The sequence below is a fragment of the Schistosoma mansoni genome, chromosome 6 (assembly GCF_000237925.1).
Source record: "Schistosoma mansoni strain Puerto Rico chromosome 6, complete genome".
Lineage (NCBI taxonomy): Eukaryota > Metazoa > Platyhelminthes > Trematoda > Strigeidida > Schistosomatidae > Schistosoma > Schistosoma mansoni.
Window position 1 is genome coordinate 12,967,498 of NC_031500.1, and position 25,737 is coordinate 12,993,234.

Here is a 25,737-nt window from a genome sequence, read left to right on the forward strand (position 1 = left end):
TAGAATCTCAACGAGCAAGCCGACAATCTATACGGAAAATAAATGACTAAGTTACCAAATTCCGATTTTCGCTGATCAGTAAGTATCCTAGGACCATCTAGTGCTCGCGAGATAGAGGGGCATAGTATTTTGATTTAGATATCAGGTAGAATCAGGAGTGCCAGAACATCAGATGGAGCTATTATGAAGAGTCAACACAATTTCCTATTTTACAATTTGAAGTATATGACCGTTGAAAAAGCTTGGACCAGATTGCCAGGCGAAATGTTGGATTTACTTCAAATTCATTCGCTGAGATTTTACAAATATATATTATTCCTATTTAAGAAAAAAGTTAAATTTATATATTGTGACTTGGGTCATAGCTAATGTCGATTAATGATATAAATCTTATAGGGTTATAAATCTGACTCACAACTCTAACCCTAGTCACAATATATAAATGTAGCTTTTTTTCTTTTGCTACCATCATGAATAATTTAACATGTATGAGTCAATTGGTCGTATTAAAACCATTATTCCAAAGTAATTTGACTTCACTGTATTACAAATAGCTTTATAATTTCACAGTGTTTCCTTTATGGCTGATAAGTCGTTCAGGATCATCGGTACAATAACCTTTTACCTTACTATATATATAATCCCCATGTTCATTTCTTCTGATTTTCTGTCACTATCACTATATCTTATAAAATATATAATCTATTCCTTTTATACAGCTGATCGTTATAACGTAGCAACTATTACGTTAGATAATGCATTGATCAATAAATGTAGTCATAATTCTAATCCAATAACATTATTATCTTCAACATCTTCTGTAACGACAACATCATTATCTAATTATTGTCCAACATGTGGTAATCAAACTAAACTATTACAAGATCATGTTATATTCTTACAAAAACAATTACAAACTCAATATAAATCTAATGAAGCTGAATCTAAATTGAATCAATTACATTCGAATTCTATTCAATTTTTATTAAAAGAAGTAAGTTAACTTATTTTCTAGCAATTTTTATATATTATTATTGTTGGTGTATTTTGAGGTAAATAATTCAAGAATATCACTGCGAATCTTATACAAAAGGTAAAAATAACCGAGACTGGTAGGTCCTGGGTTCGAGTTTCACGAGACGGGATAGTAGATGCGCACTGCTGAGGAATCCCACAATAGGACGAAACGGCCGTCAAACAGTGCCTCCAGGTTTTCCATAGTGGTCTAGCTTCAATTGACTCGTGATTTCAAGTATGAAAATACTGAAATCTCCACAAAACCCCTTCTGATTATAACCGACTTTATATTTAGAAAAACTTGGAGCTATTGATAATTTCTAGCTGAAATCAAGGCGTTCAAATGCCCTGATATGGTTGAAGGTGGGGAGGGCCAATGTTCCTAGTGAGTTGTTTTCATATGCTCACCTTTCTCTCAGGGGGAAAGTATTTATTATTTTCATGTTACTGGTTTATTTTGTGAATGAGGATAAAAATTGAACTTATTTCGTTTAAACGGTTTCGGTGGATTTGGAGGATCCAACTAAAGGAGTTGTAAAACTCTGAGACCAAAACAATGGTGTACATTGACTCCAATATCCTATGAGAATTAATAGCAATATAAACCTATTTTGATAACCAGGGGACCTGGCTTTATAATATTGCTACACTGTCTTATTTTTTAAACCTTGAGATCGAAGGAACGTGGAGTGACTTCTCATATCAGAATACTACCTGCTTCAGTTCGGGTTGTCAAACAATATCTCAGTTCATATAAAAATTATGATAATGATTTATCATTGAAAATAACTTCATTTGCTCTGTTTCACTGTTCATATGAACAGTATTCGTAAATGAAAATCAGCAAATAACCATTAGTTTAGGATCTTTTCAATAAGTTTCCAAATATTGAAGATCATTTGTGAATAACCTTTGATTTGGAATATTAAGTTACAGTAAAACTACATTATTATTTATTGTTAGGGATTTAATTTGCCTAAAGTAGTAAGACAAATTTACTTACATATCCAGACTGACTGCAGTAAGGTGGAAATGATTAGTTTACTTTGTGTATTAAACGAACTGTAAGGTGGTGTTTGGGAGTTGTCCACAGAAAACCGTGGACCTATGTTTCATGCTATTTGGCACTCGTAGGCGAGGTGTGCCTGTAATCTAGAGGAAGATACTGTTCCCTGGAAGATTCAATCCGTTATCACCCAGCTCCATAGTCAGTAATGTTATCAATGAGCTATCCGGGCAGCGAAAGATCGCCTGCAGGACTGAGATGTATTTACATACTATTAACCACTGGTTAATGACTTATTACACTAGGGAGCATCAGTTTCCTCAGGATCAAAGATATGCCTGGCTGACGAGTGCCAAGTGGCACGAAACTTAGGTCTAGTGTTTACTATCCACTGCTTTCAACAACCGCCTTGCATTTCAACATAGTGCATACGGTTTTGAGTCACTTAGACTAGCGATCGCATTGCAACTTGATCGATAAAATTCGATCGTCACTAAAAAGTACCTGACATACATGATATTGTCAGTCAGTCGGCTACAACATAGGACCAGGCACATATTTGCATCGGTCAAAGTTGCCATACCTCGTTAGCACAACAAGATGAACACCGAATTCATAAAAGTACTTAATTTAGTGGTGTTAATATATAAAAGAAAGGTTGTATATAAGGATATAGTACAGGAAGAAAGACAGACATGAAGCAAATTTAATCTCAAGGTTTAAGGGAAGATAAGGAGTGTATACACCTACGCCATTGTGATCGATTCTGAGCCATGTCACCTAGAGTCGCCAACCATTGGTTACGACAGTCGCGCCAACCCCAACCAAGTAGTTTGCATCTACCAACATGGCTCAGACCAGACGTTAGTGACTTCAAGCACTGATGGTACGTTTTGATTTGGTCACCCCTAACTTTCTTCTTTCCATCTACAATGCTAGTCAGGATTGCGCTCCGTGGTAGTTAGTGGTTGGGCATGCGTAATACATGACACAACCATCCCAGTCTATGAAGATTCACAACCTCATCAACTGATTTACACTGTGTCTAACCTCATTATTACTTACCCGGTGTTGCCAGCATATGCGAGTAATATTTCTAAGATATCTGTAACCAAATACTAGCATCTCACGAGTATCTTCTATTCTTAATGGCCATGTTTCACAGCCTTAAAGTAGAACAGAGTGAACTGCTGTGCAGTATACTCGTCCCTTAATTGATAAACGGATATCTCACCTTCGCCATAGGTGACATAAGTTGACAAAAGTCAAACGATCTTTTTGAATCCGTGCCAAGATTTCGTCAGACACCAACCCATTAGGGCTGATGAGACTTCCAAGATAAGTGAAGTTGTCGACGCGTTTGACTACTTCACTCTTTATCCTTAGTTCAGGTGTTGACACAGGCCAGTCCGGAAGCAATACTCAACTGATGGAACTCAACGAAAACGTAACACTCAGTGTGAATTCCACTACTATATCATATATCAAATAAACTGAAGTGAATTCCTTTATTTAGTCAATGTCTTCTTTTATTCATTCAATGTTGTTATTGTGATATAAATGAGTTATATACTTCTTATTATTTTCTAATTTACCTAACGAATACTTAGGTTGAAGAATTAAAAGCTTGGAAAGAATCCATTTCACTTAAATTAACAAATTCTATTTATAAATCTATTGAATTTTCTTCTAATTATACTCAAACTGATATTCAAGATATTTATCATGATCAAAGACAAGAGCTAACAGAAAATACTGTCAATCTATTGGATCCAAAGGAAAGTGATGATAGCAATGATTCAAGTTGTGTTCAACTGTCTAATAATATGATTGAACAAAATCATATGGAAGATAATACGTGCAAGTATGTAAACTGATGATCGAGTTTTCTAATAGTAACAATAATCTGTAATTAGCGGTGTTGGGCCTGAATATGACTCCAATCGTGATCGTATGTATGATTGTTGTCAAAATATACACCTGTCTATCCTCGTATATAAAACATGATTTAATCCGTGTTGGTGAATAACGGAATTAAATAAGTCAAATACGAAAATGGATTTCGAATACATATATTTTGTACACTCATTGATCTAGACAGGAAATCAGAGGGATGAAGCGAGAATAGAAGTGAGCGAAGCACATTGGAGATGGCGGATAAGCCAACTCGCTTTTACCAAGCGTTAATGAAAATCTATAGTCAGATAAGAATAAGTTGCAGATATGTGATGAATAGGATAAGAAGTGTATACACACATACGCTCGTATAAAAAATAGTCAGGCTTGATAAGTGAATAGTTAACAAGGTCAAAACGTAACTCATGATGGGTAGGTAAATTGGCTTGTCCTGAAGCTATAATAAGGTATATGGGCTTAACATATCAACCGACAGATCCGAAAAGAAGACAGATATGTACTTATGATATATTGGATTGTTAGTGCATAAAATTGTAAAATCAACTGTAGGATTTTATTTGTCTTACAGGTATTCTACTAGAATTGTGAACGTGATACTGATGACCCCCAGGGTCTACGTGAAAGCTATAGTCAGAACAGGGACAACTTTAAACTTTATCCGTTTCTAAACGTAAGGCTAACAATTTGATTAGCACAATAATTAAAGGATTTATGGTCATTAAGTGAAACGCACAAGCATATCGACCAGTATTGCTTGTCTTATCGTAATGAAAAAATAATGAATCATACTCATATAATTGGATAATAATGCCCTTCGATTGGCAGGTCACATGCACCAGGAATAGTCTACAGACACATCAGACCACATTGACGTGATGGGCGCCTAAGTAACGATTTGATTGGTTCGTTATGGACATAACTATTATTAACTTCAATTGGAAATATCACCTTTTGTATTTTGATTTCATAGTTCGAATCTCGCGGGGCGGGATTGTTGATTCGCACTGCTGAGGAGTCCTACACTAGGACGAAACGGCCGTACAGTGCTTCCAGGTTTTCCATGGTGATCTAGCTCCAATTGACTCATGATTTTAACTATAAAGTTACTAAAATCTCCACAAAACCCCCTTCTGATAAAAACCTATTGCGTTTAATATGACTACTGATTTTATATGGGATCATGTCTATTTACTATTTAATAGTTTTAAAGTAGATTTGAAGAGTTGTCCACTGCTCTTTTATTTTAAAATGTATTAACATTCGGTATTATTTCGGGGTAAAAATTCCTTAGACCCTTTACCGAATTAAATGATCTCTAGAAACTCTTTAAGTAAAATTCTTCTTTTTGGTTGTTTACCGGGAGTGACTGTTTTGAAGGGGTTTACGTTTCAAGATTTATAGACCGCTAGCGAAAATCTTAAGTATATATAATATAATAATATATATAGTCTAAAATTAGATAGCCCAAATAGAGCGAAACGCGCGTCCTGGATTCCACTGCTAGCCACTATCCATCTGTGCTTATAATACTATTCTATAATGTTTAAAATAATAAGAAGAAATGGATATAAATGCTTTAAACCTATTATTATTACTATTATTATTACTATTATTATTATTATTATTATTATTATTTCGATAGGATCAATTCAAACAATCATTTATTAACCAATACTGTTCAATTGAATGGTATCAATGAAGAACAAAATAAGAAATCTTCTTATGAATTGAGCAGATTTAATGAATATGAAGAATATAAAACGTTATCTTCATTTGCTAAAATGTCTACTACAGAACTTTCTAAACTATCAGAACTACATCATACTTTACATTGTGATAATAAACATTTTGATAAAAATGAAAATAATAATCAAATAACATTAATGAATAATATATTACAACGGTCGTCCTATGGTAATACTTCAAAAATATTAGGAACTCATCAAGACATTGAATCGAATACTACTGTCACTGATTCTTATGATCTTGAAGATTTTTCAGATTTAGAACTTGTACGACAAGCTGCTATACAGGTATAATTTTTGTGTTATCTTTTTAATTGGATAATTAGCTATACCTTTACTATATTTCGTATGCTTCCAGAAAGTTTTTAAAAGGATAAAGTTATATGGAACTCTGTACGTACAATGAATTATCCATAGATCACTAACCTAGAAGTTAATAGCTCTTACATTTCATGTCTATTTTTTAATGTTCCAGTTGAAGTGTAAAAGTAGTCTAGGGCTCCATGCAGCGGCCAAGACGTCAGTGTCAAACATTTCAGTAGCATACCTATTAATAAGACCAAGTGATTATTTTTTTGTCTTAGAGTAACGCTGTAATAAGTTGGGTTTGTGAACTTTCATTCCTTGCAAGATGATAAGGATGAAAAGGATACTATGAGCATCTCCAAGTCTTGTGCGTGTGCGTCATGTTTTTTTACTCTGCTTATTGTAGACGCACCAACTTCCGTACTGTTTATTTTCATACCATTGATGCGCCGCAGTAATATCCATTTTTTCTAAATCTTAAATCAAAACAATCTAAGATTAGATAATTGGTTAAATCAAACTGAATATACATATGAAATTACTTACTGACTTAATTACACCTTTTTCCCCTTATGGAAGAACATAGGCTCCCCACCAGGATTCTTTATCGAACTCTTTCCTGGGCCATTCCTTTCCAGATTCTATTTATTCTGTTGATGTCTGCTTCGAATTCTCGACGCATTGTGTTCCTTGGTCTTCCTCTTTTTCATTTCTCTTCATGACCCTAAGTTAGAGTTTGCTTCGTGATGCGGTTTAAAGATTTCCTCAATATGTCCTATCCACCTCCAGCGAGACCACAATCAACTAAGATTGTATATACATTATGAGGTCATTGTAAAATATTTCTATTAAATAATAGACAAGTATTGTAAAAGGACAGAATTGTTTTTACGCCTAGAAACTGCATTTATCTTTGTCAAGAATTTCAGTATTTTGTTAATCGGTATATATTAACAGTACCATTAGTGAAGAGATGGATCTACTACTCTTTAACATGATAATGAGCTTTGCAAGTTTGTGTATTCCAAGTATATTACTTGTGAGTAACTATTCTCTTATTGTACGAATTTCTTGCTCACAAATTTTGTTGCAAACAGTTTCTAATTATGTACATAATATAATTGATAAATTATGGTAATTTACTATCGTATATTTTAATTATATAGTCGCGTAATTTGTGAGCCATATCTATGAAAATAATTATCTGATCTTCTGAGAGAGAAGAATCAAGTTTAATAGGCTTATTGTTGTTAGCGGTCGATGCAACTTGGACGGATGCATAAATGTGCTTGGTCCTACGTTGTAGCTGACTGACTGACTATTGTTAGCGGCATATAAAATGTAACAGTGTTTAATCTGCTTGAGTAAATTTTTAATGTTCATAATATAGTATAAAGTATAGTACGATCCAATCCCTTTTTTTTCCTATCTGAGACAATGTCATTTAAGTCTAGAATAGTATTTATAGGATGTTTTTAGTTAACACTGAAATGCCCGTTTTTGCCCAAAAATCTAATGAAACACTTGATCCAAATATTCGTCAATTTAGCTGTATATATTTGGCAATGTGTTTATATTTATTGCCAGCAAACTTATTTATTTGGATAGTTTCAGCAAGTATTTCTTTGATATAAATTTTATGGAACATATAATTATTTCGGTTGTATGGATAATATTCATCCTGAAGTGTATTCTCACTACGGATCAATATCACTATATGTGTATGATTATTGAAAATGAAGAAGTACTCAACAGTTGTCTTGTTCCAGTTTGAGACTCTTCAACAGTATCTGCACAAACACACAAATGTACACCAAAACAGATAAAGCAACTTTGAATTTCTTGACATGTACAAAATCTCTAAACTATAAAATGCAATCAAATGTTCTACATTTCTGTTTACTCTAAAGTTTTGATATTACGCGGTTATCATTCCATATTCATTGTCTATTACTTACAATATTTAATTAATCATGGTTTTTCCGAGTTGATGTGAATTATGTGGTCAAGTGATCATCATTTATGAAGGAAAATGATTTGTTGATGCAAAGCAGATAGGGCAACTAGTCAGCACTGATAGAGATTATACACAATAATACACAGGATGTTTATCACAACAACAATAACAGAAACAGGTGTTTTATAGAAAGAATTTGGCAGTTTCAGGTGTTAAACTTTCTAGGTTTATTCATGATCAACCAATAGAACTATAGTGAATGAGAACTCAGGTGCGAACAAGTAGTTTATTGTTTAATGCAAAATTACAGAGTTCTATCATAAAATAGCAAAACCATACATCAAATACTTCACTTGCAAATCTTACGTCAATTATCCTTTACATGCTTCACTATTCCTCCATTTCTCAATCCCTTTATATTTCCCTTTCTGTTATCTTCAATTCAATCTCCTCGACCTTCTTTCGACAGGCATTCAACTTCTGATCGGTATTACATATTACTTATGTCTGTCAAAATAAACACATAAGTACACCACAAACTACATTTTTAAGCCCAATTATTGCTTATTGTATCTTTAACTGTTCATAGTGAAGGTTAAATTTGTCTCATAAGTTTTTTATGGTAAATTCCATTTCGTTGTTTAACTGCAAATAATAATTGTTGCTAGGTGTTATGCAGGTTGTTGAGTTTGAAGTTTCTCACCAAAAACTGATTTTGGTTAGACGACTAGTGGGAACCAGAAAGTGCTGGACAGATGTTTTGTCATACTATTTTAAGTGTTATATAAATATCATCGATGCTAGGGAATAATAGTTGAACTGGTGCGCCTTGGGACGCTGACCGGTTCCACGAGTTAAATTTACCAATCAGAATTTCCGATCATATTTTCTTACCCCGCTTCTGCTTTCCCAACTATAGCCTAGCTTCCTTATCTTAGAGGAATGATAAATTCTGGCTGGCATAATAAACATTGAGCTAATGTAAGCTACACTTCTATTGGTCGCCTATCCGTGGACCTTCCTTCATCCCTGGCATTGAGCCTCAAGAGAAGTCTGCAAATAAGCTTCTGTTGTTACCATTATAATGTTTCAATCATTCAGCCCAGCCAGCTAGCACAGTACCTATCTCAAACAATGGTTAGATTATATACGCAAATAACAAGTCATGCTTTAAACACTGTCAGGCCATAAGTGGCAGATAGCGAAACAATCAGTACATAATTACCTATTAGTAATTTATGAATGGTAAAACGCATAATAGTTAATAGGTCCACTGGAATTTTTCAATAAGCAGAATCTAGAAATACGATAATGCAGTTATATACCGACTATGTACTAAGACTATATGTAACGATAATATAAAAAAAATGCTTCCAGAAGTTCCAATTTTATCTATACTCGTTTCCTAATAACATCAGAAATATCACGAGTTAATTGGGGTTAGGAATTTGAACTACTGGATTCCAAATCAGTGGTCTGGTTGTTAAGCGTTCGCATTAGTGCTTGATGATCGTGAATTCTATCTCCGGTGAGTTTATTGGGGTGCACTGTGGAGATGCGTCATGTTAGGGCACAAAAACTATCAAATGATTCCTAGTTTTCACTGACTGTCTAACCGAAATCTGATGATGAAACCTTGAATGACATGGCTCAAAATCGTTTGCAGTGGCGAAGGTGCATCCACTCTTTGTGTTCTACCAAATTCTAATCTTCTGAATTCTTCATATCCCTATCCTTTTTCTCTTTTGAAATTTATTTCACTGGATTATACTCCTCCCATAACATCTGCAAACCCTAATCTTTCACATAATGCTTATACTCTTACTACTTCTACCACTATGGGATTTGGATCGACAACTGCATCTCTGTGCTAATTTGGTATGGCAACTCGAACTGATGTACGTACGTATGAAGTCCTACGTTGTGACTGACTGACTGATGATACATAATTTTATATACAAGTAATAAGCAGAATGTTAAATAAACTTTAATCCTTATCACTTAAATAAACTCGATGCTTCCCATTTTCTCTTTGTTATTTTCTTAAAGGCTATGAATCTAAACTCAACATCAATTGATGCAAGTCTTCATAGTAATTCATCTCTGTCGATTGGAACATCTTCAATTTCATAATCGAATCTATCCTGTCAAATAGGTGTTCATGTCAAATATCATTGTACAGATATATATATATATATATATATATATATATATATATACTACTCCTTTCAAATGACTTTTAATTAATCCCCTGTGTACATCATTTATTCTTAATTTTGTTAGCATTTTTGAACATCAAACAATTGCTGACAAATATTGTTATTGTTGTACGATGTTTCATACAAAAATATATAATATCGTCTGTGTTAATATTATCCAGGTTTCCTTCAATTGCTCACAATCTAGAGATAATGGTAATAGTTATTTCTTTTTTTGAAAAACTGCTGTAAATACTTTATAGAATCTTATTTGTTTATTTGAATACATAAACATTGGTACAAAGGGGCACCAAAATAAATGTGTCACACAAAGTAGTTATTGTCAAATTTGTGCGTGAGCTGGGGTACTCCCTGGGTGCCCAAACCAAAGCTGTTGGCTTTTTTAGGAGGCCACCCCTCGAACCTTTAACTCAAAGGTCTAATCCACAAGTTAATGGAGCAACGTTAGTAGATGCGATCCCATGTTAACCAGTGGTCAAGAATAGATTCATATGCCATTTGTCCCTTCAGGATCTTGGAGCACATGAGTGCTGTTGGTACGGATTAGGGTTTTCTAACTTCCCTAGGTGGATCCTTCGTCCTCACTTTATATCTTAATGTTAGACAAGCTCTCACCAATGTAGTTTGGTGACAAGGGAAAAAACTAAGTATTAAAGTATTTCAAGAGATATTTATAGGGTTGAGTGATGATTTGTTAAATAATGTAGATATTTTAGGGAAAAATGTTTGTTCTTTCCAATGCTTGGAAACGAGTTATTGATCAATTGTTATGAGTTGATAAGAACAAAGGGGATGGAGTGCGGTAGGTTTGAGAAAAAAAAGTCGGTATCCATGAAGTTGTAACTAAATTTTTTATAGTTCAATGTCTGGTGATATAATAGATTGGGTTGGTCACATAATAATAAGTAACAGATTGTGTTTGAATAACAGTAAAATAAGTATATGTTCTCCCATCTCAGTTATAGCTCACCGAAACAGCAATATCAGACAGCACAACTTAGCTTGTGAATATAAGGAATTACGAAACAGAAATACAGCTGGGCACGTACTCTTGGTCGATCTTGGAACTGGAATGGGGAGAAAATAGATAATTTACTCTGAATAACCTAGAAGCAGAATAAATCTGATAATATTATTCACAATATATAACTGCGTGTATAGAGATTTCAAGTTGAGATACTTCCAGCTCATCAATAGACCGTCGCTAAGCTGGATGTAATTAAACCATTTCCTTCGGCTCAGATGGTTGAGCCTAAGCCCACCGATCAGAAGTTTACAACAGCTTATTACTTGCTTAACCTTTTAAAATGTCCTCTGAGGTTACTTTATTTCAGTTTTACCCGGTAACTTCGGGACACTATTAAGACATATAGATAAATGATTGTCGCATGAACGGGTGAATACTTTGTTATCCTAGCCATACTCTGTGACTGATAATAATAATCATTTCTAATATACTAAGTTTTTAAGGTATTGTGATATACCAAGAGCAGAAATTTGTCTTCATTAGGCCGGGTTTCATGGTATATTACTGTAAGCATTTGAATGGAGATATAGTGGGTAATTTTAATATTTAACTATCCTAAGGATGTTTTCGCATTCGGATGACCATCTACATGTGCACTGAGCTGCAAGTAATCGTCAAATTGGCGGGTTGAAATGTTTTATAAATCAGCAGGTGATCTACGTTATAATTAATTAGGAATATTATTCGACTAGTAAAATGCATGGGGACGAACATGTTGATACTACTCTTTAGTTACCTAGTCGGTATCACCAAATGAAGTAGGTTTCGGAAAAATCTGGCATCAGGTTACAAAAATATATTTTGTGTACACCCAATGGGTTGTGAATAAATAATGAAGTGCTTGCTTGGATAAGATACTATGCTCGCTCGAGGTCATAGATACTGCAGCTTAGTTGGTCGGGCAAGGTACATGTTCAATAGGCGTGGAATGTAATTTATAAGGAATTGCATGAGTAACTAGTCTCATTGAGGATAGCTAGTAGTGAGCACATTGTGAATCAATACCACTGAACCACTACCTACAGACATTAATTCGTAGTCGACTCGTTTGGACACTCGAAATCAAATTGTAGTTACTATAGTAATAAGGCCATCTTTTAATTGCGTCTTATAATTCATAATCTGACAATCTAAACATGTAGAGGTGTTCTCATTCCATTTTGGAAGACTGATAAGTCCGTAAATAAATTACAATAGCGACTCGCCACATTGATGGGTAGTCAACTACAGGCCTGGCTAACAACCATAGGTTATTTTCAAGAGTTATTGCTATAGACTACCCAGAAATCATTTGAACCCACGTATGGAATCATCTTCACAGAAACTAGGATGTCGATGAGAAACGTCACTGATTGTAAGTACCCAAGTTGTTTAGAACACGAGGCGAAAACAGTTGGTGTCACTCACATTTCTTACATGATTACACTGAATATGATTTGGGGAACTCACTGGCGGCACATAGAGCATGAGCCCATCGGTCAGATTTTTCGGACCTCAACCAACGGGTAGCCTGGACACTAGTCAAACTAACGAAGCAGTAACCGCAGACCCAATAGTACATTAATCCGCAGTCGCTGAGTTAAACTCTTACCCAATTAGCTTTATGCAATGTCAGCCTCGGCCGGAATAAACCTGTGACTAGCCAGAGATTTTTAAGGTAAACGACCAGATTGCAAACATGTAAACACTAACTACTTACGTGTTACCTTTTGTAGACTGTCCTACATACCCAAGTAGTATCTATTGTGGCTTAGTTGGGTCGCATTCGATTTAGCGGATATCAGATGACTCAGTTACCGTCGCAAGGCATATTCGCAACAGAACCAACACATCCAGGTTCAGAATCAAGGTAATTTGCTAAATGACGACTGCCAAGCCCGTGGATCACGTGCAGAAAACCTAGCAAGAACCATATCCCAACCCAGTTTAGAGCAGCGACGTCAAGTCCATCTCACTACTTCAGATGTACAGAAGCCAATATTAAAGATGAGCTCCCATTATGCAAAAAGCACCACACCTAACTAATCCTAAAGTAGGACTGGGTTTCAATTCTTACTTTTTTGGGGAGTTGAACCCTTAGGTCAATGGCTGTTAGGATGATGAAGACTGATTAGTTGAGCGTCAAACATGCCCTTATGATGTTGTATTCGGACCCACACAAACCTTTGGCACTAACAGACAAACTAACAATTCCCTATGCTATTTTCAGTTTTTATACAAAACTGTAACTAAGCCCTTGGGGAAGCATACATGCGTTGAAAAGGAACTGTTGAATCAATCTGAATGACATTAAGTCAATGGTCAAATGAATAGAAACTAAGAGAATGGAAACGTGATTTCGACATTTACTTACAAATATGAACATATGGACAGATAATAAAATAAGTCTGAATAAATCTACTTCACACATATAATGCAATAGAGTTCATACGTTTGAGGGGAGACAGATGCCCTCTTGAAAAATAACGTAACATCGATGGAAATGTGAGGAAAGTAATACAATAAAATTCATGTTATGAATCTTGTTACATCGAAAGGGGTTTAGGTGGAGGTAGTTTCTTGCCAATAAGGGATTTGTGGATGTGGGGGATAACACCACCACCTGCAATGGTTGCCTTGATTAATGTATCAAGTTCTTCATCTCCACGAATGGCCAACTGAAGATGCCGAGGTGTTATACGTTTGACTTTCAAGTCTTTACTTGCATTCCCAGCTAGTTCGAGAACTTCTGCAGTCAGGTACTCCAGAATAGCTGCCGAATAGACTGCAGCAGTAGCGCCAACTCTTCCATGACTAGTAGTGCGTGCTTTTAAATGACGGTGGATACGACCAACAGGAAACTACAATTAGAGGATAAAGGAACACGGAAAGTTTATATAAACGGGGCTACTAGATATTGTTAATGTTTTATAACTTCAAAAGAGTAGATAGCTGAGTGAAAAGTAGTTTCAGATATAGGACACTAACTTAAGTTGAGTTTCATGAGACTGAGTTTTTTTTATTAAGTGCATGTTTTACTAGTCCCTGATTAGACTTTGTCTTATTGTCTAGTAGAAGCTAGGGGACGTAGTATTACTTTACACTGCTGAACTTACAAGTATGATAGACATTTAAATTAGAGTCCGTGGGTTATATTGCACTACATATACGACTTCTCCATTAGGCGAGACCATGTATTTGTGTGTGAACTAATCAGACTTAAACTGATAGATCTGTCATTCAGACACGAAACCCACCCACTCATTTAGCCAAATACCATCTTTGCATTATAGCTGATATCAGTTCGTGATGAAAACATATCTTATTCCTCATACTAATATTACCCTAGTAAATAGGTGGACATTCCAAGTTCAAATTTCTCTATGAGGATATATATATATATAAAGGCGACCATAAAAGGTACTAACTCTGAATTCTCTTGCCTCCAATTGTTGGCTTGCTGATACAGACAACCGTAGGTCAATGTACAGGAAAGTAAATTATACTCGAAGTAAACTTTTATTCGCCGTTCTGGCGCAACACTGCTAGACGTTTCGTTAGGAGAGATTTATCTACTTATTGAAGGATATCTAGCAAGACTTGGAAGAGCCTACGGATATAAACAAGGTTTGTTTCGAAAAATTGATAAGATTCGGTACTTTAATTTCTAAACCACAGCTGGCAATTCCAATAACTATCAAGTCTGTCAAGGTATGACTACTTATAAATGTACTGCTCCAAACTCCATACTTTGAAGAGCAACTACATTGACGATTTTAGTTCTATTGTACGAGTACTTAAAGTGTACAATGTGAAAGTAGATCTCGATAATGTACGGTTGCACTATTAATTAGTAGGACAAAGTCCGTATGCTTTTCTATTCAGAAAGCAGAAGTATACAATATTATGTCAGTGCCTTGTGAAACAAATCTTAAGTTAATTCGTTCGGGGGAATGTATGTCATTCCACCAAAAAATTGATTCGAAAGTTGATTAAGATTAATGTAGTTCAGATAAAAAACTACTTACTTGGAGACCTGCGCGATGTGATCGAGAAATTGCCTTGGCCTTTGCTTTACCAGAGTCTTTTCCAGCTTTACCTCCTGCCTACAAACAATATGGCTTAGAATTATAGGAGACTAACCATTCGCGTTACGATTTGATTTTAAAACCGGGTGGAGACTTTTCCGCGGCCGGCAAGTGGTGATTTAAACAAGCTACAATTAACTAATGTTATGAATGCCCATAATTCAATACCACTTTCGAATCACCGATTCCCCTCACTTTTTCACAGATAATGTTGAATATAACTAACTAATAATGAACAGTCCCAGCTTCTATATTCTTGAAAGGTATTACAATTGATTTTCAAAAAAGTGTTCACATGGTTTTTTTTATTTATTCTAAGTTCCTCCTGAGAATGCACATCCTAATCCTGGCGTTTGTTTAATCAATGGTGAAATCAACATCGAGAATAGAATATCTTTTTATGTACAGTCATATATTTTTAGTATATCTCTAAAGTCCATATGTAGAATCTCTCCTCATATGAATTCTGCAGTTTTCATTTAATTTGATTGGTATCGGGGATTTCGTTTTTTTCAAATGAATGTTTCGTTCTCAAGTTGTTCAAAATCGTCTCTTATTTATTTACACATGGGATCATCTAGAATAGCGTGTAATGGCAGTGAAGTATCATTTGCTTCTAGCCTGACCATCCGTTAGGTATGTCACTCACTGTCGAACGATTTATCCCTCCTCGTCAAAAACAAGGACAGCCAAAGGTTAACAAACAATTGCACGTTATGAACAGGTGGCTATGGCAGTTGTCTCACTTAGTTTCTTCAACCCGTTACTGCTGATACATTTTTTAATGACATCATATTCCTTCTGTACGGTTATCAAAATATCTACAGTGCCTGAATACGACGAATGTTAAATCTACATTGTGTGTGGGTGGTACGACTTGAATGTGTGCTGGGAGTTCGCAGCATTTCTGTACAGCTCGAGTGGGTGTTTAATCATACATACAGATCACCTACGTTGATGATCTACACAAATATGGGGTTTATGTTGTTCTGTTGTGATGAAGTAGTGCTGTAGTTAATAAAAACAACTCACTGTGTCCTTGACAAGTGTTAGATGTATATAAATCGTCGTCGTTGTTGTTTTTTGTTGACAATCAAATAAACTCACGTCATAGTCCGGCTAGTCATGGGTTCTTGGTCGGAGTTAGTGTGGTTGTTCGTCTAAAGTAAATTGATGTTTCGTTGGTGTGGAGGAGAAAATCTAATTTTATTTTGATTTGTTAACTAATTAATGTCAACAAAGTATTCTTTAGAGCGGTGTCGAACAAAGACATTTTAATGGACTGTCGCTATACTTTGTATGTTCTAACATGAAAAGGTAGTGAAAATAAGTAACCACCTATTGACAATGATGAGTTCAGTAACTGGCTAGACAGTTAATTATTTATACATATCTTCACAAACGATCAAGCAGATGAAATGGCCTAAAATGGAGATGGTTGATTCCATATGGGAAGGCAGAGTTGTAATGACCACTTATTCTTTGCATTCAAATGTTAAGTTCCACCATAACATCAAACAATGTCGGTAGACTAATGATGTTTTCATAAAGCTAAAGACATTCCCCTCCTTTACGAATAGTTTTATCAACGATATCTCTTGCCGGTTATCGCAATTTATCGATCAAAGTACCATCATAGCACATAAATAATGCAGACGATACTATCGTCTGTTAGAATCCGTAAAAATATAATAAAGTGTGAAATGTAGTGCCAAAATCAGACAACCTGCTCAGGGCATAAATATGCAATGATAAATAACCGTGTAGGGTTTTCACTGAAGACGTCACCGGTATCCAGAGTTTGACAACGCATTTACACTTGACATATTTGTGATGAAAGTATACCAACATAGTCAAATCAGAGGCCGACAATAAAAGGGATCGAAGACATGTTTAGAAAGCTATGGATATGTGGGGAAGCATTTGGTCTAGGCTAGCATGTGGTTGCAAGGTACGCGTAATACGGTGTACCTACTAGTGATCTGGTGGGAATTTATTTACTGACACAACTTATTCCCCCTCTTTTGGAGTAGTGGTGAGTCTGAGGCGTGTCCAGCCAGAAGTTTTGATACAACGAGATTACAGTTGGTAAGCACTCTTCCGAGGGCCTGCTAAGTTCAGAAGCATCTGATCGTGGTAATGAAGATAATGTACAATTAAATTGTCTATTCATCGTATTCTTCGTTGGTTTTTCGTCTTTTCCATGACGTAGTGCACGTCGAAACATTCATGTACGATCATAAGCATACAAAACGAACGATGGAAAACTAGCATGCATGCGTATCGATGAGACGTGGTAGAGTAAAATCAATTTACGTTTGGTGGGGTTGTCTTGAATTTTTGTGATCAGACAGGAAAACTGTGCACATATGTTGGGGAGAAAACATGTTTATCGCAATAATGATGCATTTAAACAGGATAAACTAAATTGTTCTTCAGTATCATTCGCGTATCACTCATTTACACGTTCCAGAAACCTCAATCTTCATCCAGAGCACGTTTTCTCGAGCCGGTTGAAGGATACCGGCGGATTCACTTCCTGATTGTTGGTTAGCAGGGAACGAATCGTAATTCTGAGGCTCGTGCCATTCGAGCATGCAAGAGGAAAATCAACATCATTAGAGTTTCATTCTAAATGCGCGGCCTTATGACAGTCAATGGTGACGTTATCGACAGTTCCCTTTTTACCGATGATATAATACCTAGGCTTGTGGTAAAAGACTTTGGGAGGTCCTTCATATGCTATTTGAAGGAGTCGTCGTAAAGAACCGAGACGTACGAAAGTGTGTGTACCATGCTATGTTGAAAGAATGAGAAAATGAAGGGTTTTCTGTATTTTCTAGGAGACTTACTGTTACGTCCTTAATCTGTCTACCCAATAATATGTAGAAGATAGCTCGTCTCAATCTAGATTGGGGCGTCGACAAGATGGCTGACCGGTCTAACCTTGAGGCCAGTGAGCGTTACCTCGAAGTGAGATTATTCGCTAGGGGTTGAGTCGAAATTCATTCTATTACCTGCCTGGCTGACAAGCACGTGAGATAGAAGACGAGTTAACTTCAACGCTACTCAATTTATTCCCAACTCCGATCCACACTCCGGTCTTGTTTCGACTCAGGATAGCGCAGAGATACATGAATACACATACGAATAAGAGGACCAAGACGCACAACACAATTTGGAAACTACTATCATATCCAGAACTTGGGATTAGAGTAGAAAACAGAATACAAAAGAACACGTTTAAATTACAATAGCTTTAGAACACAAAGGGATATGACAGTGAATCCTACACCAAACGAAAGCTCACGGTGTGCAGAATAAACTAGGAACAAAAGTAAATGCTAGTGTTTTCAAAGCATTGAATTAAATGAAATAAAGTTCACAAAAATAGCTCCCTTTTTTGTCAAAGCTTCTTGTAACTCTATTTACATCACTTACCATATTTATTTTAACATCAGTACCAGTCAGCATTATCTGTTTCTTGTGGTCTTGAGATAGATCTTTATCCTGACGAGTTTCTTTGCGGGGTTTGAGAGCGTCTACGATTTCGATAAACATAAGGATAATGAGTGGGAGCGAAACAGGCAAGTATCATCATTTTGCGGTGATTAAGGCTTTCCTTTGACACAATGAGCCCCAGCGTTGTGGGTTCCTCTGACCTCCAGAATCCCTTCGGCAGATGCCACCAATTTGTCATGGCGTAATTTACAAACGAAACAAGGAACATTTGAAACTTTTTGAAAAACCTAGTCAGGAAGAGCTATCTAAACGGGCTCTCACCAAAGTCTTAACTCTAAATGCCGCAGCTGTCTGCTTAGTTACGAAGAAGAATGTCCGGAAATATGAAAAACATCACAATACGTCAAAATAAAAGCTAAGACAATTATATATAATGTTCAAAAAGGAACAGACTCTCAGTGTATTTTATAGTGTACTGGATCACATCTGTCTTGCCACTAAAGATGCCACAATTATTCGGAGTTTGAAAATACCTTTACACGCAACATCTTTACAATCTAAGCTCACAAACACAGTTAAATCTGAAACCAAAAATGAAGGGGGTTGAAGATGTATTTGGGAAACTACCGATATGTCGACAAGCGTTCGGCTACGCTGGCTAACAGTTGAAAGGTTTGCTTAGAATGGCGTACTCACTCGTGATCTGGTGTGGATGCGTGAACGAGAACCTTCAGCCTGAGTGTGTTTGTTACGTCCTTGAATCTGTCTACTCACTTTAGTGCCGAGTATGACCTGTCTAATGTAGATTAAGACCTTAACCCGATAGGCTGACTGGCTTAACCTTGAGGCTAGTATGCGTGAGTTCGAAGTGGGGGTGGAGAGACGAAAACTATTCTATCCCTGATTTGCTGACAAGCACGCGAGAGACAGAGAAGAAAAAGACAGCTAAAACACTAATCACTTTATTCCAACCCCGATCTAGCACTGGAATTCTCAATTCAGATAAGGGTGAAAAGTTATATGAATAAATAGATGAACAACCTGACCACAACGTACAATAATTAGGAAAATACAATTATGTCCAAAACTAGGGGATTGTAGTAGAAAATAGAGTACAAAAGGTTATGTCTAAATTACAATAGCTTTAGAATAGAAAATGCTATGGCAGTGATTTATACATCAAACGAAAGCTCATTATCTGTAGAATAGACCAGGGGCAAAAGTAAATGTTACAGTTTTACAAGCTTTGAATAAAATGAATTAACGTCCCCAAAAATAGCTTTCGTAATTTGTTAAGGCTTCTTGTTTCGCGGTTCATATCAGTGTTCAATAAAACTCATGAGGTAAGCATCAATGTCGAACACCTACAAAACTACTAATTTCGGGTATTTATTTACTGCTGCATAACTATCGATAACTAATCACTACTGAAATATCCATACCTATCGAAAAAACTTGCTAGCTCAGTGAATAACACACTAAGCTTGAGTTAAAGTTATTGAATTCTAGTAAAAAAAAACAACACTAGGCGTGCAGCTTCATTCATTTACCGAGTTACAAATAGTGAAAAACATGCTTCATGAATTCCATAAATAAAGTTTTACTGATAATGCTGCTGTTTATCATATTACCAGTTTGTCATCGAAACTGATTACGATGAAATACAAAATGATAGTTTGGTCAAAATAAAATCAACTAAAGGAGTAGTGACATTCTATGGAAATGAAATAACCTGAATGATCGGTAAGAAAATAAAGAATACAATAAATACATATTTCCGACGTGATTTCTTGAGTTGTGATACTTGAGTTTAATTAATGGAGTATGCTTGTTCATTTAATGAGCAAATTTGGTTAAGATCGTGTTTCGCTTCGATTTGATGTTGCCTACTAACAATGATTGAAAAATCTGAAGCTGACACATCAGTATCAATGGTCTCAATTTCATTCCAACTACACCAATCGCGTTTTCGTCAAAAAAGTAGGTCACTGCACAACTTAATTTGACTGATCGGAAAAAAATGTTTGTTTGATAGAGAATAGAATGTTTACCTGCTTAACAATCAAACTTCTGATTTCATAGGGCTAACTCTTAAGCATGGAAATACGCGAATGATTGAGTGGATGAAACTTTTAACATACTAGCAGCCACTTTTGTTATCATATACAACAGCCGAATCGCCTGATTACCTCTTGAGTTTAGTGAATCGATTTATTAATTTTAGTCAGTGCAATTGGTAGCTTTAACGTACCAGTAATATGAGTGAAAAAGGCTCAGTTAAACAGTACCTTAATTGGATCCCAACAAGTGGTAAATAACTGAAGAGAAATGGATCAACACATTCTTATAATAATTTGTGGTATCCTACGTTTTATCAAACATCACTTAAAAACTTGATCACTTCAAAAAGTCCATTATAAGTATTATTCGTTAGCTTTGATGATTTTGACTTTGATTATTAACCTGGAGAAGTCCAGATACGTTTGTCGAATGACACATCAAAACTATTTAAATTTCAATCGCCGAGATTATTTTAAATATAATTTACACTCAATATACGTAGAACTGTAATTTGTTAAGATTTCAGAGGAAAAGTAGTTTATCGAATGGCATCATTTTTATTTATTATGCAACATTCAATTAAAATTTGACGACAAGAAGAAGCAAAAAAGTCAGTTCATGTTATTTATCAACAATCTTGTGAATAATTTCATTGTTTACACCTGGTCTTTGTTCCATCATCATACGGTCTTCCTTTACCAGCACTAAAAGTATCACAAACAGTAACAACATATTCAGAATTACGGTAGATGAAAACGAATTTTAAATACAGTCAGTTAAAATGAATAATTTCGACCACGTTTAAATTTGAACAACTAGAAAAATCGACGTGAATAATAAAAAGACCGAAACGTAGAAATAAAGAAGTCAGAAAAATATTTCTTCAAGTATGTTTAGGTAAACAATAATTTACATTGTAAGCAAAGATGGATAATGGCTAGCAGTGTAATCCAGGATGCGCGCTTCGTCCTATTCGGGACTTGTCAGCTGGATGTACCTGCATCTCAGAGATGATGTTCACTCTGGGACTAGAGCCCAATACCTTTCGCTTCAAACGCCATCGCTTTATCCACTCGGCCACTGAGTTCTGTTAGCCACTTGCTTGTGCAATGGGGTGAAGTTTAAATTCACTTAGTATTGTTTGTTTGAATCTTCCCAATTAGAGACTGACCAGTTGCAGTTCTAAACGTCAATGGGAAGATTCGAACAAACAATACTAAGTGAATTTAATAATTTACATTGTTTTTATTGCTCGTTGTTAGTTTGTAACTTTAACCAATTTGTAATACATTGCCACGGTCAAGGAGTGTTCATGTTAAAGCCGGTAAATGGTCAAAAACGTGTAGAAAAATGTGATAACATCTCTGAGTATAGTAGTTGGAATGCAACTAGGCAAGTGATATTTATGTTCAAAATCAAGATGAAGAATGTATGGAATGCAGGTGAGTACACATGTGAGTAATCAACTTATAGATGAACATAGACATGCATAAACACACATGAAGGTATAAAAAGCTTTCAGTTTTAAATAAAATGGGAACACATGAGAAGGAGAATTATAAGTGTACAGAATAAATTCATTTAGCCATTATAAGGACTGGAGCCAGATTTAATATTCACTTATAGTAGATTTAAATACACTGCAAAATACAATACTTACGCTGGAGCATAATTGCAAACAACCATGTATTTTCCTTTATTTGTATTTTTATTGCATAAGTGAACTCCACATCCAATATGTGTTGTGTTAATGTTTACAAGCTTCAATTAAAAATCATTAGCTCGTTTTCCAAATATAAACTTACTTGCTTATACATAGAACAATCATAATTCGCTTTACATTCATCATTTTTAAGGCTATAAAATCGACTTCCATCACGCCAAACATTGATAGCACTAGAGGAAATTAGAGGGAAACGCAAAGTAAGTGGTGACGTATTATTAAATAAATCTTACTCATTAATTGAAGAAACTTGAGCAACATTTTGACCAACTGATTTCCATCTACACGTAGTTCTGTCTTGTAAACCACTTGGTATATTTTCACACTTTTCTGCATACTGTTGAGCGGTCACATATAATCCATCATCCCATATCTACAAATAAATGTTCACGTGGAAAATCGTATGGATGAACGAACGTTTACAATTTATATTTTGGGTTGATTGTGGTTTGGCGATTACGGAAAAGTAGGAAGAAATAGGTACATGCTTCGTTCGATCATATGGTTTTTGAACGAAGTGTGTCCATGGCTCAATAGGGGTTCAAACCCAGATGTTTAGCGTCTTACGGTATGCATTTCATTTTTAGACCACAGAATCGGTATTCACTGATATAAATATCTAACGTCAATGAAATGACACTGTTTAACAACCATCATCAACCACCTATGGTTGGTAATTGTTTCACACTCAATGTCGTTTAGTTCCATTGGTTTTGGCTTTTGCCCGAACTCCGAAAATTACCTGTGGAAATGTTAAGGGCTCACTATGGAAACTGTACGTCCTAATTTCGACGTTCGGAGCATTCACGAGTTGACAATACTGAGTAATCTCATATTCAGAAGAAACAACTACCCAGTACTTCTTGGTTCTCAATAATTGTCCAACGAAATTCGACTACACATTATTCATCAACACCCATAGTGAAAATAAATATTTAAATGAAATACATTTCACAGTGCACATGTTCCGTTCTTAACGAAATCACAATATTATAACATGGTCAGATGAGCTCACAAAATCCTCAAGCTTTTTCTCAGATGTACTCCAACGAGAATCACATTTATTTCTGGTTTGTCTAACCCAATTATGATGTTGTAACAATGTGCTTGTAAATTTTGCCATTTCATCTTGGCCTCCAAGACCGGGAGAAACAAGAATTAACGATATTAACAAAAGTAGGATCATTGTGTACAACACGGTAACTAAGCTTTATATTTAGGAAATCGCTTCAATTTATAGTGGGCTAAAACTTACAGCGAAAAGACATGCAAATCAAGTTTATGTAAAAACAATTCAGTATGTTATTGTGACTGACAGACACTCTAATACATATAACTACGTTGGTTCCTTTAAGAAAGTAGTTTAATTCCAGAAAATAGGAGGAAAAATTACTACCAATCGTTCCTGAAACTCACTGAGAGAAGATTTAAAATCATTTGTAAATAGGATATTTGAGAATTAGTTACTTGTATGACGTTTAACTGCGAATGTCAATCAATTGAAATGAACATAATAGTTGTGGCAAATGAGCTTCGTTTCAAGTCACTCTACTAATTATTACAAAAAAACATATACATGTAGATAAAAATACTACGGAACGCAAAAGTAGTGATTTGTAGCAAACAATATTATAATTTAAAACGAGCAACCATTTACGGAAATAAAGAAGAGTGCATTGAAATTCGAGGAGAATAGTTGAATAATCAAAGGTATAAATATGACTGCGTCTTCGACCAAAACCAGATATCAGAGAATGATGCTCACACTACTGCTTGGCATTTGTTTCGTGGGAGCTGTCTTCGGATTGGACCCACAGGAGGCACAACTCATGCTGCGAGTACATAATGAGCATCGAGCATACCGAAAACTGTGTGGCGAAGAGGACATAGTGCCAGCAGAGGAAATACTACAGCCTCTTGTGAGTTTGAGATGATGTGGAAGCCTAGTGCTTTGCACTCTAATCTGAACGCGTTTCTTCACATTGTTCATGAATGCACGATGATTATTTTGCTATGGTTTTTATTCTTGTATCAGGAGTGGGACGATAAATTGGCTGCCGCTGCTCAAAGTTGGTCTGAAAAATGCAATCCATTTGACGAAGAACCGATTGGAAATGTTGGTAAATGGGATTCGGTTGGTCGAAATTCCGCTATTCATTCTGAGTTGGCAGAGTAGGTTTACCAAGTGTTGGATTGTTGTGATTGTGCATGTTGTAGAGCTGTTGCATATTGGATGAAAGAATCGAACTACTATGACCACAATTCAGACCTCTGTGAGCCATCGCATCACTGCAACACTTACAAGCAGGTATGTGTATACACAAGTTATGTGACTGAAGGAACTGTCAAATTTCCACGTCAATCACTGACCGAGCTCTCCTTACTTCATTTCTCTAAAACAAATCTAGATAGTTGAAGCACAAACGGCGTACGTGGGATGCGGTTATACCAGATGTGAAGAATATGAATATCCATCAAACATGTTGATCGCTTGTTACTACTCACCTAAGTAAGTCTTCATAATTTAAATCCGGCAATGCACATTGTTTTCCATTTCGTACATTTTCATAATCATGATTTCATGATTTGTTTTGTATTGAACGTGAGTGGTATGAAAGCATTTCGATGATGTGTATTTATCAGTGTGCTTCTGTGTGAGTCCCTTCATGTTTGCATTCAATTTGTTATCTGAGTCTGTCACGCATTTCCAATGTGGATATTCGACTCCTTTCTTATTGTTTGCTCAAAAGTCTGTCTTGTATAGAAAAACATTCTACTGAGCAGAACGTGTGTGCAAATGAATGACGGATATTCATAACCTCTGTTTGTTTTGGTTGTTTCTATTTTAGAGTGATGAGTGGTCCACCGTACACTGACGGAACGAACGGACGATGCGGATCTGAATGAGATGAAGAGCAGGGAGAAGTAGAAGTTAGTGGAAGAGAGAGGTGGATAATCAAATCACTTGTTTCGTTATATTTATTGTTAATGTAATCAGTAACAATAATTTTAAATAAATAATGATGCTGCATAATCTTACACTCTCTCCTCAACTATCGTTCAAAAACATTTCTGTTTTCAATAATCTATGTAATAGAGATCGATAGTGAATATGGTCTTTGGTTGACAGTCAAGTACACATGTCGCTGTTCCTGTAAACAAACAACATTGTGTAGAATATTAATTGTTGGAAATAGACCATCGCTTACACATTCTTGAAACATAGTAGA

The 25,737-nt window shown here is 35.6% G+C and overlaps 4 protein-coding genes across 4 annotated transcripts in view; 2 read left to right on the plus strand and 2 right to left on the minus strand.

The window, feature by feature from the left end:
• Positions 1 to 10,081, plus strand: part of Smp_141540 (putative thymidine kinase) — a gene marked incomplete at both ends in the record, with an annotated part of 52,979 nt that extends 42,898 nt beyond the window's left edge. The window contains 4 exons of the mRNA XM_018798307.1: positions 720 to 994; positions 3,634 to 3,887; positions 5,583 to 5,973; positions 9,998 to 10,081. Coding sequence (XP_018653262.1) covers positions 720 to 994; positions 3,634 to 3,887; positions 5,583 to 5,973; positions 9,998 to 10,081 — 1,004 coding nt within the window. The remainder of the gene's footprint in view (positions 1 to 719; positions 995 to 3,633; positions 3,888 to 5,582; positions 5,974 to 9,997) is intronic.
• Positions 10,082 to 13,719: 3,638 nt separating this feature from the next.
• On the minus strand, positions 13,720 to 15,319 carry Smp_210630 (putative histone H2A; the record flags this gene model as incomplete). The annotated part of the gene is made up of 3 exons (XM_018798308.1): positions 13,720 to 14,034; positions 15,202 to 15,279; positions 15,305 to 15,319. 3 exons carry the CDS (start codon positions 15,317 to 15,319, stop codon positions 13,720 to 13,722), a joined length of 408 nt encoding a protein of 135 aa, XP_018653263.1.
• A 7,228-nt stretch (positions 15,320 to 22,547) lies between these two features.
• Positions 22,548 to 23,693, minus strand: Smp_210620 (putative histone H2A; the record flags this gene model as incomplete). Its single annotated transcript, XM_018798310.1, has 3 exons — positions 22,548 to 22,680; positions 22,741 to 22,880; positions 23,523 to 23,693. 3 exons carry the CDS (start codon positions 23,691 to 23,693, stop codon positions 22,548 to 22,550), a joined length of 444 nt encoding a protein of 147 aa, XP_018653264.1.
• A 532-nt stretch (positions 23,694 to 24,225) lies between these two features.
• Positions 24,226 to 25,414, plus strand: Smp_141550 (venom allergen-like (VAL) 24 protein; the record flags this gene model as incomplete). The annotated part of the gene is made up of 5 exons (XM_018798311.1): positions 24,226 to 24,426; positions 24,543 to 24,679; positions 24,725 to 24,815; positions 24,916 to 25,016; positions 25,357 to 25,414. 5 exons carry the CDS (start codon positions 24,226 to 24,228, stop codon positions 25,412 to 25,414), a joined length of 588 nt encoding a protein of 195 aa, XP_018653265.1.
• Between the last annotated feature and the right edge of the window lie 323 nt (positions 25,415 to 25,737).